This window comes from Phyllobates terribilis, unplaced genomic scaffold, assembly GCF_046119375.1.
Source record: "Phyllobates terribilis strain yellow unplaced genomic scaffold, ASM4611937v1 Scaffold_1__5_contigs__length_1240528914, whole genome shotgun sequence".
In the NCBI taxonomy this organism is placed as follows: domain Eukaryota; kingdom Metazoa; phylum Chordata; class Amphibia; order Anura; family Dendrobatidae; genus Phyllobates; species Phyllobates terribilis.
Window position 1 is genome coordinate 263,095,735 of NW_027362761.1, and position 19,192 is coordinate 263,114,926.

Consider the following 19,192-nt stretch of genomic DNA (forward strand, 5'->3'; position numbering starts at 1 on the left):
GTTAATGAGAATTACGTTGCTGGACAGAGACGGTGAGGGCCTCATACATCCATGATCTCTGGCCCTGGTGTGGGACCATTCTGCACAAACCAACTGCAAGTCACCTGAACTGGACAGCCTTATATATGCCTGAGACCTTGGAGTTTGGGTTAGGAGACCTGCGGTCGGTCTGTGCATTGTGAGTGGAAGAGAGCGACTGCAGTGATACTAACATTTTGACAATGAAATAAAGCTTGAAGATTTCTTCTGGATGTGCCTTTCCTACTTTACATTTTTTGGTCGACTGCAGTGATAATATAACTTCATTTTCTCCCTGCAGCCGTTCTTCCAATTTGAATGCTTCACATGTTTAAAATAATATTTACCTGCAGATTGCCACTATGGCTGCTGGTAAATGTTTTAATGACAGGTTTCCTTTCAACTGGTTTCACCTGTATTTTTTTATATCGGACTCAGTTTTTTGAGCCTGAGTCAACTCCGCGCATCTTAACTGATGCAAAAATTAATCGGTAGAAATCAGGCCTTTACCATTTACCTCCAACTTTTCGTCCGGGGCAAGATCACACAGTTAAGGTTATGTTCACATATATACATACGCGCACGCACACACATGCATTATATATGTATATATACAAACATGTGTATATACAAACGTGTGTGTGTGTGTGTATATATAATATACTGTGCCCGCTGCTAAAGAAAATGAATATTCACTGCTCCCGACGCCCATTGGCATGGGGAGCAGTGAATATTCATTATTCCTTAATAGCGTGCACACTGTACCTGCAGCGCAGCTCCTGGTATGTATGGCACCCCTCATCCCTCTTCCTGGAATGTATGGCCCCCCTCTTCCTGGTATGCTTGCCACCCCTCATCCTGGTATGCTTAGCACCCCCTAATCCCCATCACGCTGCACACAAAAAAATAAACAATTATGCTCACCTCCCCTCTCCTCCAGCGCTGTGTCCTGCTCCGCTGCGGACAGGGATCTCACTGTGTGAGCCGCGCATGGCGTAACTGCCATGCGCCCTCACACTATGAGATGCTGTGCCGGAATAGTCACTGCTCCCCACTCCGGGACTGTGTGCGTGGGGAGCAGTGACAATTCATTCTCCTTAACAGCGCGCATACAGTACTCGCAGTGCGGCTCCTGCTGCCGCTCTGCGGTCTGTGTGCCCGCTATTAAAGACCATGAATATTCACCACTCCCTACACCGATGGGAGTGGGTTGCAGCTGCATATATTACTGGTGATAGCAGAAGTTAGGCAGGCAGAGTTTGTGGACACTGCATACAGCACAATAGGGTCCATTGCACGTTCTGACTGCTGCTGTTACAGATATCCATAGCTCTAGATATCGGGGCTAATTTTTTATTTTTTTTTTGCTCTTAATCCTGATTATTTGCTTTAAAAGCAATACAGTACAGCATTTTACTGGTCCATTTGCTCGTTAGCATAAAGCCGTTTTTTTTTATTTATTTTATTCGCATTTCTGTATTGTGGAAGCAGAGAAACTTGTCCATCATCAGATGTGATCACATGTTACTGCCTTAATAATCGTGACATTTTTTGAAGCGTGCCGAATAGTACACTCCAGTTAAAGTCTGCCAGTTGTGTGTTGTTCAACCTATTCACACTTGGTCGCTGATAAATACCATACTACAAGGCCAGTGCTTAAAACCGCGGTTATCAGACGTGATCCCGTATTATTGCGGTAGTAATCCTGAAATTTTTGGGAGCGTGTGAAATATTATACTCCATTTACAGTCTGGCAGCTGTGTGTTGTTCCAAACTATTCAAACCTCGTCGCTAAACCAATACTAAGTGTACTACAAGGCCAGTGGCTAAAACCGTGGTAGCCAAACGTATCAGATATTACTGCGGTAGTAATACTGAAATTTTTAGGGAACGTGTCAAATGTTTTACTCCATTTAAAGAATGTTGTGTGTTCAAACCTTTTCTCAGTTGGTCGCTGACCAATAGCATAACTGTGAACAATGATGTCAGAGTATTACGCCACTTTTACGGACTGACAATAAAACATACAAAAATGAAGCTAACATGGATTTTCCTGGAAGAAATGTTAAGAAACATTTTTTGCAGGGTCATGACTTGTATATAAGGCCAAATAAATTGAAAAAAAAAACTATAAAATCACAGCAGGATCTTTAGCATAAAGACCAGACTCCCCAATGTAACCTCTTAATACTTGCAAGCTTCATCACACTGTTCACAAGGTAGACTGAAGGTGTGGTTGGTCTCCTAGACAACGAGCAAACTCCTTCGTGATGATAGAGGCCACCCTCTCCTTAGCTTGCTGGTACTTTTCTGTGGGAATTAGCTTGTCTCCAACCAGCCAGGAATAGCACGCCATGATTTGGTATTAGCACTAGTAATAAGCGAGTATGTTTTGTTAACCCTTACAGCTGCCCGGTATTATGTTTGAATCACTCCGGCGTGCATGATTTGCAACTGTTTGACAGCTTTAATACATGTGAGGAATGTGTAAGAAATGGACATTCCTCCCATGTAATAAAACTGTCAAACAGTCGCAAATCATGCACACAGGAGTGATTCAAACATAACACCGAGCAGCTGTAACTACTCGGTGCTCGGCCCGAGCATACTTGGCGAAAGGGTTAATAAAACATACTCGCTCATCACTAATTAGCACCCATTTTTATTTATTTACCAGAAGCGAAGCCATCCACAATTTCCATTTCTTGGGAATTTTATTTGGTAAACTGGCTGCCCAAACACAAAGGAGCTGAAGACACTAAGTGGCAGTAGGTGCAAGTTTCTCCAGCATGACCTGTTTGTTTGATATCAGAGGGAGAACATAATTGGGCTTGGCCAAGGTGCCAGTTTGCAGATCTTAAGTCTTATAAATTGCTGGAGCCAGTCCACAGTAGAAAAAAAAACCTGCCATAGAGTGTCCGGGAACCTTCACACTGACTTTTCTTAGCCAGGGCTGCTTCTTGGTGAGAGTTGTATTTCACCATAGCCATATTCTTTAGGTCTGGCATAGAGGGAAACCGTATCTACTCCAGCTGTCATTTCTCCCATGAAGTCCTCTAATGAAGCTTGTTCCATAAGCAATGGCAGCTCGTCTAACATCAGCTCCCACTTCTTGGTGCTTCGACACACAAAGATCTCTTTACGCCTTGAATTTAATGACTACACAGTTGGGCAATGACCTGATCTGCAATGCGTTTTGAGAAATAACGTGCATAAGCAAAGCCACGGTTTAGGCCACTGAAAGTCATCATTAAGCGAAACTCGTACAGCATTCCCAAAGACTGAAAGAGGGGTATCAATGCATCTTCATCGATCTCCTGTGGAATATTACCAATAAAAATTTCAGAACCATGTGGAAGAGCTTTTCCAACCCAACCTGGAGGGGGGCCACCATGTTTCCTTTGTCCATTCTCTTGCACCAGTGATACATTAGAGCTCCTCATCCACTCGACGAGTCCAGCTTTATTTTTCCTCTTCAGAGAGTTGAGCCATATCTGAGGCTCGCAGGCTGCGCTGGCTACTCCATGGCTCCTCTCCTACAGTGTGTCTGTCTCTTTGGATAAAGCCATGCTACCAAGCTGATGATCTGCAGAGAGTCTGATCTTTGATTTTTATCTTTGTAAAGTCTCTTTCAATTCTCTGTCTCTAAGCTCCTGCTACAGAGCAGAGGCATATGTTCCTTAAATAGTTCAATTGTCCTTTTAAGTACACATTCACAGGTCAAGGATTAGGGGAGGGTATTATTCCACAGGGCTCAGGTCACATTGTTTGAGCCTTTAATCAATTTACAAAGTTGGTATAGCAGGGGGCTCTTGTGAATAAACCTCTTACTGGCTTTAGTATAATATGCAATTAGCATATCAACAACCATCATTGTTTAAGAACCAAGAGAAGACAACAATCAGGGTTATACAAATACTGGTCTGTCCTTCCTGACCCACCACAGAAATACACATATACTATTGTGTTTGTGTTGGCTTGTGAATGTTTTTCTCTTTGCTTAACAAATCTAACCGTCTGGCTGATTTACGATAATTAATAAGCTGTTTTGTCACAGTAGTGGAGGGCCACAGTTAATTTATTTTCTATAAGGAGTGTGTCTCCTAGACTGGTAATTCCCATGCACTAAGTGCATGGGCTGAAAAAACATTCACCCCTGGGGGGGGGGGTATACATATATATTATATATGAAGTTAGTGGTAGGCTTCTAAAAAATAGTTCCTACACGCATCATAAACACCCTTAAAATTATGTGGGCGTTGCATGATGGTCACCCTCGTGATATAGTGGTAGAGGATGAGAAGAAGGAGGGTGACATAAAATAGAAGAGATCCTGAGGCGTATATATTACCCATGTCTGGGTATGAAGGGGTGCATGGGAATAGACCCCCAAAAAAATAACCACTGGATTTGAGTTTATGTTCGATACTATCATCGGGTGGTGTTGAGAAGTCTGGCCCAATCCAGCCCTTGTTCATTTTTATAAGTCAGCCTGTCAGCATTTTCAGTTGACAGGCGGATGCACCTATCAGTTATAATGCCCCTAGTGGCACTAAAAACCCTCTCAGACAAAACGCTAGTGGCCATGACCTCCAAGTCGTACAAAGACAGTTCATGCCACGTTTCCTGCTTGAATACTCAACAGTTGTAAGGCACAGAGAGGAATCATGGAGGATGCTGGTACGGTCGCCAAGGTAGTCCTTCAGCACCTTCCAAAACTTTTCCCTCCTTGTCAGGGTACACCGTGTATCAGGGCCTGGGCGCTTGGAGGGTCTGAGACAACTGTCCCAGACCGTTGACAGCGTTCCCCTGCTTCTGCCGCATCTGGTTTGTCTCCCTCGCCTGTACTCCTTGGTTAGAATTCTTCAACATGGGCTTGAACTGAATATCTCCAAAGATGAACTCTTTCTGTTTCCTCCCTCTACTAACCTACCTATATCTGACTTCTAAAAGCATAAAGTGGGAAGTCCCATCCAGTTAAAACAACCTTCAAACTTTATTTCATACCAAAAAGGAGGATTGTTGCTTTTTCCCATTGATGTCCTATACTATTTGCTACGTATGTTCCTAACCTAATTACCGTATTTTTCGGACTATAAGACGCACTTTTTTCCCAAAAAATTTTGGAGGAAAATGGGAGGTGCGTCTTATAGTCCGAATGTTGGGGGGAGGGGGGTGTATATATATGGGGTGTGGGGGGAGCGGGGCACAGGAGGCAGCAGCCGCCCGCTGCAACCTACACTGTCCCTGCTGCTAAAGAAAATTAATGTTCAAGTGTTTTTTTTTCCACTTTTTCATTTTTACGAATCAATTTGTGAAGCACCTGGGGGTTCCAAGTGCTCACTATGCATCTAGATAGGTGCATTGGGGGTTCTAGTTTCCAAAATGGGGTCACTTGTGGGGGAGCTCCAATGTTTAGGCACACAGGGGCTCTGCAAACGCGACATGGCGTCCGCTAATTATTCAAGCTAATTTTACAATCAAAAAGTCAAATGGCGCCCCTTCCCTTCTGAGCCCTGCCGTGCGCACAAACAGTGTTTTTTCCCCACATATGGGGTATCTGCGTGCCCAGGGGAAATTGCACAACAAATTTTGGGGTCCATTTTTTCTTGTTATTCCTGCGAAAATAAAAAAAATTGGGTCTAAAGTAACATTTTTGTGAAAAAAGTTAAATGTTCATTTTTTTCTTCCACATTCCAAAAATTCCCGTGAAGCACCTGAAGGGTTAATAAAGTTCTTGAATGTGGTATTGAGCACCTTGAGGGGTGCAGTTTTTAGAATGGTGTCACTTTTGGGCATTTTCTGTCATAAAGACCTCTCAAAGTGACTTCAAATGTGATGTGGTCCCTAAAAAAATGGTTTTGTAAATTTTGTTGGAAAAATGAGAAATCGCTGGTCAACTTTTAACCCTTATAGCTCCCTAACAAAAAAAATTTTGGTTCCAAAATTGTGCTGATGTAAAGTAAACATGTGGGAAATGTTATTTATTAACTATTTTGTGTGACATATCTCTCTGATTTAAGGGCATAAAAATTCAAATTTTGAAAATTGCTAAATTTTCGCCAAATTTCCATTTTTTTCACAAATAAACGCAAGTAATATTGAAGAAATTTTACCACAATCATGAAGTACAATATGTCACAAAAAAATAATCTCAGAATCAGGGGGATCCGTTGAAGCGTTCCAGAGTAATTACCTCGTAAAGTGACAGTGGTCAGAATTGTAAAAATTGGCCTGGTCATTAACGTGCAAACCACCCTCGGGGGTAAAGGGGTTAAAAATAATACGCAATTACATTTTTTTTTAGTGTCTACTCAGGTCTTGAACTCACAACCTTCATAAGACAGATAGATGGAGCTTTAGTGTGTTGAGCCACAAGCTCTAGTGGTGTACTCTGCCGACGATGCATACCAGCCTGCAGTCCTGACGCTGTCGAGTATCCACCGGCGGCTTCCACTCAATATGCAATTAAGTGGCACCATTTTTTTTCCAGATGTGGACTTTCCTCATAGAGGTTAGGTCTATGGGGAAAGCCCGCATGCGGACCTGAAAGAGAAATTGACATGCTGCGGGTCTGAAAGACACGCCGCATGTCCGTGTCTGCGGGTGATTCGCAGGTGCACGGAAACGCATAGTGGACATGGGATTTAGAAATCCCATCCACTTTGCTGTGACAGCTGGCTGCTGCGGGTTTGACGCTGCATAAGCACACCGCTTCAAACCCACAGCGGCTCCTGATCGTCTGCACATACCCTAAGAGATTTTTTTCATCTTAAAAAATTACTAAGAAAAAACAATGAAAAACAATGTTAATGAAAAAAAATTATTTTTAATGCGTTTATTTTTAAATAAATGAACATCTCAAATCAGCAAATAACAAGGACATATTTAGTGGCCCTGTAATCGTAACGACCCGCAGAACGCAGCGATCAGATTATTTCCGGGGATCGGTAAGGGACTTTAAAATAAAATGGCGTAATTTTTATTTTTTGCGATTAAACCTATAAAAATGTAATAAAACGGTAATGCTGAGGTTGTGTTCACATGTAGCGTAAATGCTGCGTTCTTTCTGGTGCTTTTTTTCTGCAGGTGTCCATACCACACGACGCAGTAACAATCTTCTCTGATTTTATCGTGTTTGCTGCGTTTCTTTTATGCGTTTTCCTGCTTATTTGATGCGATTTTGGGGCAGATATGAAACAGTACAGAAAGACTTTGATTCTTGTTGTGCGGATCCTGCAGAAAACAAAAAACACAGTATTTCTGCCACGTGTGAACATGGCCTTACAAACAAGATGTCGTATAGTGACGCTACATGAAGATGAGAAAGTTCTGGTGGCTCCAACTGTGAATGAAGGAACAAAAAATAATCCACAACTAGAAATGAGCAGGACCCACAGATGCCGTAGTGCCGGCCAGGGGTGATCAAAAGCCGCACTGGGGATGCTGGATGGTTAGAGATTCACGACCTCCTGTCCAGCCGCCCGGTACCACTGACCTGGACGCTGGACCAGAGACCCTGGAATCCATCCACTCATCTCTAGTCCCAATTGTCCTGGATACAGCGGACAGTGCTGGATTTGAGTCTACACCCTGCAGTCTCTGGCATCTGCTGAATGCCCCTCATTACCAGCGCCCTCCTGACAACTCCTCCTGCCAGGGGAGAAAGAAATGGTAAATGGGCGTGGATTGGAGTGTGGCCAAGGGCGTGGCCAAAATTTGCCACGCTGCGCGCCTCATGATGTGTCCCTCTTTCTGTTCTACAAAAGTTGGAAGGTATGGAATTGGATCACAGGTGTGGAGAAGATGGAGAACAATTTTACTATTGTCTCCATTCCATGAGTCGGCGTATATTGGGCTGCACTCAGATGACATCAGAGTGCAGTCTGATGTTTTGCACACTCCCATAGACTTGTGTGGATGTGTGCCGTCCAATATACACTGCCAATTGCAGCATTGTTATTTTTTTTTCTCATGCCGATTCGGCATGAGAAAATCAACGCTGGTCGACACTGCTCCATAGTATAACATTAGAGCGAGTGCTATGAAACATGAAATAAGACCCATCAAAGTTATACGCTGGCTGTTCACACAGAAGGCATCAAAACTATGAATTAACACATGTGGAATTATATACTTAACAAAAAAGTGTGAAACAACTGAAAATATGTCTTATATTCTAGGTTCTTCAAAGTAGTCACCTTTTGCTTTGATGACTGCTTTGCACACTCTTGGCATTCTCTTGATGAGCTTCAAGAGGTAGTCACGGGAAATGGTCTTCCAACAATCTTGAAGGAGTTCCCAGAGATGTTTAGCACTTGTTGGCCCTTTTGCCTTCACTCTGCGGTCCAGCTCACCCCAAACCATCTGGATTGGGTTCAGGTCTGGTGACTGTGCAGGCCAGGTCATCTGGCGTAGCACCCCATCACTCTCCATCTTGGTCAAATAGCCCTTACACAGCCTGGAGGTGTGTTTGGGGTCATTGTCCTGTTGAAAAATAAATGATGGTCCAACTAAACGTAAACCGGATGGAACAGCATGCCGCTGCAAGATGCTGTGGTAGCCATGCTGGTTCAGTATGCCTTCAATTTTGAATAAATCCCCAACAGTGTCACCAGCAAAGCACCCCCACACCATCACACCTCCTCCTCCATGCTTCACGGTGGGAACCAGGCATGTAGAGTCCATCCGTTCACCTTTTCTGCGTCACACAAAGACACGGTGGTTGGAACCAAAGATCTCAAATTTGGACTCATCAGACCAAAGCACAGATTTCCACTGGTCTAATGCAGGGTTCCCCAACTCCAGTCCTCAAGGCCCACCAACAGGTCATGTTTTCAGGATTTCCTTAGTATTGCACAGGTGATGGAATTATTGCCTGTGCAGGTGATGGAATTATCACCTGTGTAATACTAAGGAAATCCTGAAAACATGACCTGTTGGTGGGCCTTGAGGACTGGAGTTGGGGAACCCTGGTCTAATGTCCATTCCTTGTGTTCTTTAGCCCAAACAAGTCTCTTCTGCTTGTTGCCTGTCCTTAGCAGTGGTTTCCTAGCAGCTATTTTACCATGAAGGCCTGCTGCACAAAGTCTCCTCTTAACAGTTGTAGAGATGTGTCTGCTGCTAGAACTCTGTGTGGCATTGACCTGGTCTCTAATCTGAGCTGCTGTTAACCTGCGATTTCTGAGGCTGGTGACTCGGATAAACTTATCCTCAGAAGCAGAGGTGACTCTTGGTCTTCCTTTCCTGGGGCGGTCCTCATGTGAGCCAGTTTCTTTGTAGCGCTTGATGTTTTTTGCAACTGCACTTGGGGACACTTTCAAAGTTTTCCCAACTTTTCGGACTGACTGACCTTTATTTCTTAAAGTAATGATGGCCACTTGTTTTTCTTTACTTAGCTGCTTTTTTCTTGCCATAATACAAATTCTAACAGTCTATTAAGTAGGACTATCAGCTGTGTATCCACCAGACTTCTGCACAACACAACTGATGGTCCCAACCCCATTTATAAGGCAAGAAATCCCACTTATTAAACCTGCCAGGGCACACCTGTGAAGTGAAAACCATTTCCGTTGACTACTTCTTGAAGCTCATCAAGAGAATGCCAAGAGTGTGCAAAGCAGTCATCAAAGCAAAAGGTGGCTACTTTGAAGAACCTAGAATATAAGACATATTTTCAGTTGTTTCACACTTTTTTGTTAAGTATATAATTCCACATGTGTTAATTCATAGTTTTGATGCCTTCAGTGTGAATGTACAATTTTTATAGTCATGAAAATACAGAAAAATCTTTAAATGAGAAGGGGTGTCCAAACTTTTGGTCTGTACTGTGCATCGTCAGTGTATTATACATATGTTATACTGTTTATATGGGATGTGATAATTCCCCTATTATCTACATATATTTCATGTTCATTCCCCACCCACCAAGCACAGGGACTTTAATATACACCTGTTTATATGGAATATGTGTTAATTCCCCTGTAATCTCCATATATTCCATATATATGATGCACAGGACTCTATTATACCTCTCCATATTTTTGGACCTATAAGGTATTATGTTCATTCTTTTCTTTTGTTTTTTTTTTATTCTTTTTCTTCATTCTTTTAGTACGTCTCCCCTAGTGTTGTCAAAAGTAGGACCCCACGGCCTGGGCGTAACTCCAGCAAAGTGCCAGCTAAAGGCTGTCCGATCTCACTCTACAGTGCTGAAAGCTATTGCTCTCTACTATCAGTTATTTCACTCTGGGATGGGGTCCAGTATCACGCCTATCCCGTGCATGTCTATAGAGGTATCACGCCTATCCCGTGCATGTCTATGGAGGTATCACGCCTATCCCATGCATATCTATGGAGGTATCACGCCTATCCCGTGCTATGGAGGTATCACGCCTATCCCGTGCATGTCTATGGAGGTATCACGGCTATCCCGTGCATGTCTATGGAGGTATCACGGCTATCCCGTGCATGTCTATGGAGGTATCATGCCTATCACGTGCATGTCTATGGAGGTATCACGCCTATCCCGTGCTATGGAGGTATCACGCCTATCCCGTGCATGTCTATGGAGGTATCACGGCTATCCCGTGCATGTCTATGGAGGTATCACGCCTATCCCGTGCTATGGAGGTATCATGCCTATCACGTGCATGTCTATGGAGGTATCACGCCTATCCCGTGCATGTCTATGGAGGTATCACGGCTATCCCGTGCATGTCTATGGAGGTATCACGGCTATCCCGTGCATGTCTATGGAGGTATCACGCCTATCCCGTGTTATGGAGGTATCATGCCTATCCCGTGCATGTCTATGGAGGTAACACGCTTATCCCGTGCATGTCTATGGAGGTAACACGCTTATCCCGTGCATGTCTATGGAGGTATCGCGCTTATCCCGTGCATGTCTATGGAGGTATCGCGCCTATCCCGTGCATGTCTATGGAGTTATCACGCCTATCCCGTGCATGTCTATAGAGGTATCGCCTATCCCGTGCATGTCTATGGAGGTATCACGGCTATCCCGTGCATGTCTATGGAGGTATCACGGCTATCCCGTGCATGTCTATGGAGGTATCACGCCTATCCCGTGCTATGGAGGTATCATGCCTATCCCGTGCATGTCTATGGAGGTAACACGCTTATCCCGTGCATGTCTATGGAGGTATCACGCTTATCCCGTGCATGTCTATGGAGGTATCACGCCTATCCCGTGCATGTCTATGGAGGTATCACGCCTATCCCGTGCATGTCTATGGAGGTATCACGCCTATCCCGTGCATGTCTATGGAGGTAACACGCTTATCCCGTGCATGTCTATGGAGGTAACACGCTTATCCCGTGCATGTCTATGGAGGTATCGCCTATCCCGTGCATGTCTATGGAGGTATCACGCCTATCCCGTGCATGTCTATGGAGGTATCACGCCTATCCCGTGCATGTCTATGTAGGTATCGCCTATCCCGTGCTTGTCTATGGAGGCTGGGGCTCAGTGTGCGCGCTCTGACAGAAGCCTCTCTACTGATATGACGACACACGCCCGCGTACAGTCTGGGACGCGCTTTGTGCTTTCACCACCGCCCACGTACAGAGGGCGCTCCTCGCACTCCTGTACCTTCGGGTAAGGCTTCCCGTACTACCGGCAGCTCTATGGTAGATAACTGGTGTCAGAGGTCGCGTTTCCTGGCGGCGCACGACCTAAACCACCGGAAGTAGTGGTTTGCTTCCATCGCCTGCATTGGAGACTGAGAAGACTTGTAAGTTGTCGGTCTTTTATAATGGCCGCTTCCAGTGCAGACTCGTGGGCCTGTGCCCGACCATAGCACATATTTAGCATATATAAAGTACCATGACCTTAGTGTTGGGCAGTCAGGCTCTTTGGTGGTCATTCTTCTCCTCTTACCAGACAGAGCCAGCTCTCTGGTATCCCAAATGGATTCCTGTATAACGTGTAGACCTGCAGGTGGGCACATATGTATGGAAAAGGCGATGGAGCATTTCTCTGGGTGGGTGGGCTGTCAGTATCATCTACACCTGACACAGTTGTGAGGGCCGTTCACAGACTGCAAGTGGCTCTTTGTGCCGGATCCGCTCCCAACATCCATCTCTAATTCTTGGACCGAGCAGTATCCGAAAATGAGGGAAACGCTCGTTGGTATTTTTCCGTTCCCAGTGTCATAATGTTTGTGATATTCTTCCCTGTGTGGTAGGAATCGCATCACCATAAAGAATGTCTTCAGATACCAAGAAAAGGAAGCCAAAAGTAATCCGGAGTGAAGAAGGGAAGCGAAGCCGCCATGAGGAGCAGGTACCTGAAGATAGACATATTGTAGCTAAAGACAAGGCTTAGCTGTCCGTATAGAGGGAATCTGTCACCAGGTGTTTGCCACCTAACCTGAGAGAAGGATAATGCACACAAAGAGATTCTTATTCCAGCGATGTCACTTTCTGGGTTGTTGCTGTAGTTTTGATAAAATTATTAGGATGGAATTTAAGTCCCAAAAATATATACAGCACTCACCAGATGATATTCTTATTGCTTTTATTCCATAATAAAAATAAAAATGGGATGATTATTGGGCCAATCAGGCTTAGAGCTCCTTCACCTCCACAGTGTCGACTCTTTGGGCAGGTGGTCTAAGTCTGATTGCCTCAGTAATCATGGAATAAAAGCAATATGAATATTATCTGGTGAGTGCTGTATATAGTTTCTGGACTTCAATTCTATGCTATACAGTAATTTGTGGATAGTGAGCACCAGCAGTTCAGGTTGTCTGTTTTATTCTGTTCGATACTGTACGGTATGGTGCCAAACCTAGAATCTATGTGAGGACTTATGATGATCTGCTGATAAAACAGTGATTTTTCTCACTAGAGGACTACTAAACTTGCCGTCATGTAATCCTCCATATTCGTGAGCTCTGTATAACCGCATCCCCACCAATAATTCAGTTTTCTGCCTATGTACAGTGTAAACAGAGCTGCCAGTGGTGTGGGCAGGGTTATACGGAGCTCAGCATTCAGAGAACTGGTAGATCTGCGGCAGAGAAAACAGTGATATTATCAAAACTTCAGCAAGCAGCCCAGTAGATGACACTGCAATCAGAGCCTCTGCCCTTACATTATGCTGCTTTCAGATGCGGCAGCAAAAACCTGGTGACAGATTCTCATTAATGAAGCTGAATAGGAACTGACTGTTAACCCTCACAATAGAAATCGCCCTCTTCTTAAACTTCAGTGTAACTAAAGTAAGAAATACCCAGGAACCTATCCTAAGGTGACACTAGGGCATTTTTAATTTCACAAACTTCCTTGAATGTAGTGTCAAGTTTTGTAAAAAAAAAAAAAAAAAAAAAACATTTTTGGATTTTTATTTTTTTTTTTTTGTACAGGAAGGACGATATTACAATGAGGAATCAGAGGTAGATGTGCGAGACCCCAAAAAAGACTACCGGCTTTATAAAGAAACCTGTGAAGATCTGCAGAGACTCATGGCTGAAATTCAGGATCTTAAAAGCAAGGGCAGCAAAGACATGGTATTTCCTGATAATTAAATCATTTGAGATTGTCTGACTTGAAGGGGTAATCCAGCTATTTTTACTTCACACCAGCAAGCAGCAGATATCGCTCACCTGTCCTTTTCATTATCTGTAGAGATGAAACCAGCCTTGCTCACCTCCCAATATGGGGATGGAGCCAGATTATGCCTTGAAGTTCTTTGTGCAGTTGTCGGAGACTCTTTTTCTGCATAATTTATAATATTTGAAAGGAAAATATTGATAAATGTAGCACTTTTTTTTTTCTTGTAAAAACAATGGGCACCAAGTTTCAGGACACCACAACTGAAACCAACAAATCCTCGAAGTCTCTTGAGGTCTGCTGGGTATTGGTTATATCTGTCATACAATAGATCCACTATAGTGTTGTCTACAATCATAAAATAAGCCAACATGCAGGTGTGCACTTAGCCTTAGTGTATCCAATTTATCAGTATATGTATTTTGGTTAAATATCAGTTTTGAGATCTATTTTTTTTTTTTTTAAAGGGCACCTGTCATTTCAGATAATGGCATTAGGCAGGTGCCTGGCTTTCAGTCATACAGGCGTGCTACCATGGCTGCAGCCACCGCTCACAGCACTCTGAGTGGGGAATGAAAGCACGCCCTGACACTTGTTATGACTGAGAGCCAACTTTGCATTTCAGTACATCATTGTAGATTTGGCTGTGAAAGTGGGACGTGCTTACAGCCGCCGGCCACAATACAGTGAGCGGTGACCATAGTGGCACACCTGTATGACTGCAAGCCAGCGGCTCACCGTGCTTTCCAGGAACCTTACTAATGCAATTTAACATGCAGACTAACCCTGTATCTGCGGGTTAATAGTGTTATCTGCAGTGACTGATTCCCTTTAATGATGCATACAGCAATAGATGGCAAAATAAATCAATGTGTTATTATAAATAGCAAATTAGTATTCCCGTTTGTCACTGTATTCTCCATTTAACTGTTACCTGCATCAGTCTGCAGAGATCGAGGAAAAACGTATCCAGAGCTGTGTACACTTCATGACCCTGAAAAAACTGAATCGCTTGGCTCACATCCGATTAAAGAAGGCTAGAGATCAAACTCATGAGGTACGTGGCTTTTAGGCGATTGTTTGCCCCCGTGATTTTAATATCTTATTAAATACACATATTGAAATTGCAACACAAGCAAGGAAAATAAAGAATTAGCATTACAATACTGCTCAATATATTAATACTATATACACTCTTCAACATTGAAAGTGCATCACCAAGAAATAAATGTCATGAAACAATGTAAATCACAGGCTGGATAGACATTTTAGTGATATGCAAGTGTAATGTCCATGTAATGCACAGAAAGAAAATTGTTAATCTCTTGACTGTTATTTCAATTTGGCCCGATTGATTCCTACCGTTTTGTGTGTGCAGCTACTATGTAGACCTTGTGTGTCTCCATGGTTACAGACTAAACAAACCCTGTGTAATTTGACCCTGCAGTAATACTTTCATCGGTCTACTTTACAACATGCTTCCAGCACTCAATATCGAGATTTCACTAACCCTTCTTTTTCCTCATGTCAGTAAATTTTAACTTGCTTTCTTTTATATTAACACTTGTTTTTTTTTTTTATCAGGCTAAACAGAAGGTGGATGCATATCATTTGCAGCTGCAGAATTTGTTATATGAAGTTATGCACCTTCAGAAGGAGATCACCAAATGTCTGGAGTTTAAGTAATACTTAAATACCTATTAGCAAAAATACAAATGCACATCCTTCAGTGTTTCAGGTCCTCATTTAATGATTTGTAACTGCCTTCTTTCTAGATCCAAGCATGAGGAAATTGAACTTGTAGATGTGGAAGAATTTTATCGAGAGGCTCCTCCAGAGATCAGCAAACCAGAGACCACATCAAATGACCCACATCAACAAACTTTATCCCGTCTGGATTGGGAACTGGAGCAGAGAAAAGAGTAAGAACATTTTGTTGTATTTGTCCATAATGTTGTCATTCTACTCAATATCGCATTTATAAGCATTGTTCATATTTTGGAAAAGCATTATAATTTTTTTTTTCTTGGCCCTTAGATTGGCAGTAAAGTACAAGGAGAGTTTGGCCAGTAAGGAGAAGATTCTAAAGGAGATTGAGGTTAAGAAGGAATATCTGAACAGTCTCCAGCCACAGCTTCAAAGCATTATGCAGGTTATTTGCTCTAAGGTTTCTTTAACCGAATAACGTCAAAGCATTGACCTTTCATATCCTCCTAGTCTGTGCCTCTCTTAAGTTACTTTAATAACCTGCTTGCTTTCTTCTCACAGCATTCCAGTGCTCTCACCTCTGCCCTCTGCCTCTTTTTTTTTTTTTTTTTTGCTGCCAACATTAGTTTTGGCGCTTGTCTGGTAATACCTAAGCCAATAAACTTTATTAGTTTATCATTAACCCCCATCGGTGCTATTCACTGGTCACAAATTAGAAACCCTCCCCTTTTCACTTGCCTGTAGTTAATAAACAATTAAGAAATACATTTATTTGATATAATCATTTTCCCGTTCAGTTATGGCGAAAATTGCAGTTACCTGCCTGTTAGTGCTTGGGTACATTTTTTTTTTTTTTTTTATAAAGTCACGAATATCCCCTTTAATAGATTGATCATCCATGCTTAGGAAAGATCGTAAGATCGGTGGGGGCCAATACATGGCATCCTCACCACTGAACTTTTAGCATGTCCTGCGATGGAAGTACACAGTGTATCAGGCCGGAACGGCACAGCTCAGTGCTCTGTGCAGTGGCCATTTTCAGTACTGAAACTTGACTCGCATTTGCTTAAACGGGTGCATAGCTGCAGTACCTGAGAACAGCCACTTCTGAATTTACAGAACTGTGGTGGTCCTTCTCTGTACAATGTGTATGTCTGACTTCTGCAGCACCAAGTATCAGCTGATTGAACCCCCACTGATCTAATATTGATAACCTATCAAAAGGATTGGCTCTTCGGTATCTTGTTCCCGGACACCTCCTTTAATGTTGATTGGGAGAAATGGATTGCTATCTCAGAACATGAAATGACATGGATGCATGCTTTGTTTTTTTATGTGATACTGAATTTAACCACAGTACAAGGCTGTGTATTTTGCTTTGGAAGCTTGAAATTAATTCTCTCTCCTCAGGCTTCTTTACCAGTACAGGAATATCTGTCGATGCCGTTTGACTGTATGCACAAGCAGTATGAGATCGCACGACATCTACCAGCCCCCCTGTATGTGCTCTTTGTTCAGGCTAGCGCCTACAGCCAGGCATGTGGTGAGTGGTTTTCTAAAACACTTATGATTTAATTTACTAAATTCAGATTATTGCTTTAAGGACATGAGGTTCACTATAGTTACATCACTTCTGTGTTGTAAAATTGAATTATGTTACATATGTATTTGTATAAGCTTCAGTAGTGAACTCAATGAGATTAGAAGCTGACATCAGTCTCTTAACATAAGTACTGCTGCACAAGATAAGAGCTGTCAGTTTTGAATTGTTTCTCTGCAATATCAGTAATCTGGATACACAGATTTGCTTTTTTTCAATTAAAGGCATTATGCAGTGCCTCTTCAATTCTGCATGTGATGTTGATACACTCCTGTCTGACAGCCGACAGACATTGTGCACTTGTCCTATTAGAAAGTATAGGAACCATGCACAATACCTGCCGAACATCAGACAGTTGCCTTATCAGCTGTCTCGTGCTACATTCTGCACCACAGTTCTTTGTTGCCGGACCGGAAACCTGAGGTGCTGCATAACCCCTTTACACAAAATAAAAAAAGATAGTGATAATCTCTGATAATGCCCATAACACCGTATATGTTTTCTCTAGATGTAATGTGTTCACAGGGGTCTCCTACTGTAGCTCCACAAATAAAGTTCCTCATGCTTTTGTCCTTACTCTTTAAATGACCATACAATGTCAGTAGTTAGCCGACAGCCATTTCTTTCAACTTCCACATACACCTGCATTCTCTGCTAAGCCAAGTCTTCTCAATGGAAAGAGGAGAGTGAGCCTCTGGCAGACTCCTGATGGCTGCTTATCTCCCTAGAAAACAATCCAAAGACAAACAAATACTTATTAGATGTTCTGCCTGCCTCACTGAAGTCTGCAACTCCACTGACCTCAGTCCAATCTGTATGGCTATCTTGTAATTGCTTTTAAAATATTAGGCCTCCTTATCTTGGAGATACCATGAATGACCTGTTTGAGCTGTAGTAAATGGCAGACTTTCCATTCTGGTTTTGCTGGTGTTTTGTTCTTGGTTGCTGTTCTTATTGATTAGTCTGGTCATTGGCAATGCAAGGTTCATCATTAAGTGAAATGTAACTTTTTTGTGTTGATTAATGTTACATATACTACTATTTTTTTCTTAGGGTGTTTTCACATTGCATTCTGTGTTCCCATCGGGGCATACCTCCGAAATCCCTTGCAAAACGGGGTCCGGACGTATGCGCCAACGGGGCCATAGATTGTAATGATGCAGACAGAGCGAACGTGCTCTCTGACGTGCATTATTTTCGGGATTGTACGCCTACTGGAGGTGGACACTCAAATGTAGTAGACTTCATATGGGTGTCCGCCTCCAGTAGGCATATATGGCCGAAAATGATGCACGTCAGAGCGCACGTTCGCTGTCTGCATTATTACAGTCTATGGCCCTGTTGGCGCATACATCAGGACAGGTATACAGAACACAATGTGAAATCACCCTAATTTTTGTTTCTTGAGGCTTTGTACAAGAAGCCTTAAGACATGATATGCCTGCACTCTTTTCTTGTTATAAGGATAGAGGTTCACACCACACACTTTTCCTTACCGTCAGGACGTAACTGATCATCATTCATCTTCTTTTTGAATAGCCGCACACTTTTTCTATACTGTCAGGACACATTATACCAAACTTTTTTTTCTTGCTGTCTAGATATAGGTTATCCCCATACTCTTCTCCTTGCCGTCATGTCATGACAAGAAGAGCGTGGCGATATCCTATCAGAGCACAGTATGTCACAACTCTTTTCCTTGCTGTCCCATCATACATTTCTGGACCCTCTTTACTCTCTTAATTTATGTCTTGCTCTTTCTCTATCTATTGTCCCTCTTTCCCTGATGTCAGCCCACATGAAGAGTTACTCCCAGCCCTATCGGCAGGGTGAGTATTCATCTTCTGTTCAGCTTTTTGTCTTTGTGGCAAATTTCAAAATTGCATTTTGCTTCTGGTATCAAGAATTTTGGCTTTGATTGCAAATGAGAGAGATGCTGTGGCGACCACACGTCTCATGGGGTGTTACTTTACTGTGCGCTGACTATTGAGCTTTTGCTGTTGTAAACTGTGCTTTGTGGTCTGGGGCTTAAAGCATTACCAGTGGTGATTGCATGACTCATGCATGCGAAAATGCTCTGAGAAACGGTTATATCCTGAAAAAATCAATATGGACTTGTCCACACACACACACACACACACACACACACACACACACACACACACACACACACACACACACACTTATTATATTAATAGCACCATTATGTTAATTAGTACATGTATTAGGGTTACACAAAATTCTATTTATTTGTATATACATTCATATTGACATACGACAGACTTCTTA

The 19,192-nt window shown here is 42.8% G+C and overlaps 1 protein-coding gene across 3 annotated transcripts in view; it reads left to right on the plus strand.

Annotated features, from left to right (window-relative positions):
• Positions 1-11,633: 11,633 nt before the first annotated feature.
• The window catches only part of THOC5 (THO complex subunit 5), a 77,557-nt gene continuing 69,998 nt past the window's right edge, over positions 11,634-19,192 (plus strand). The window contains exons 1-9 of one of the 3 annotated variants that reach the window (XM_073671734.1): positions 11,634-11,774; positions 12,228-12,325; positions 13,410-13,553; positions 14,540-14,653; positions 15,181-15,278; positions 15,372-15,518; positions 15,634-15,748; positions 16,714-16,846; positions 18,697-18,732. In XM_073671734.1, the coding sequence (XP_073527835.1) occupies positions 12,248-12,325; positions 13,410-13,553; positions 14,540-14,653; positions 15,181-15,278; positions 15,372-15,518; positions 15,634-15,748; positions 16,714-16,846; positions 18,697-18,732 (865 nt within the window). In that variant the 5' untranslated portion in view covers positions 11,634-11,774; positions 12,228-12,247. The other 2 variants (XM_073671742.1, XM_073671750.1) reach the window with 2 other exon arrangements.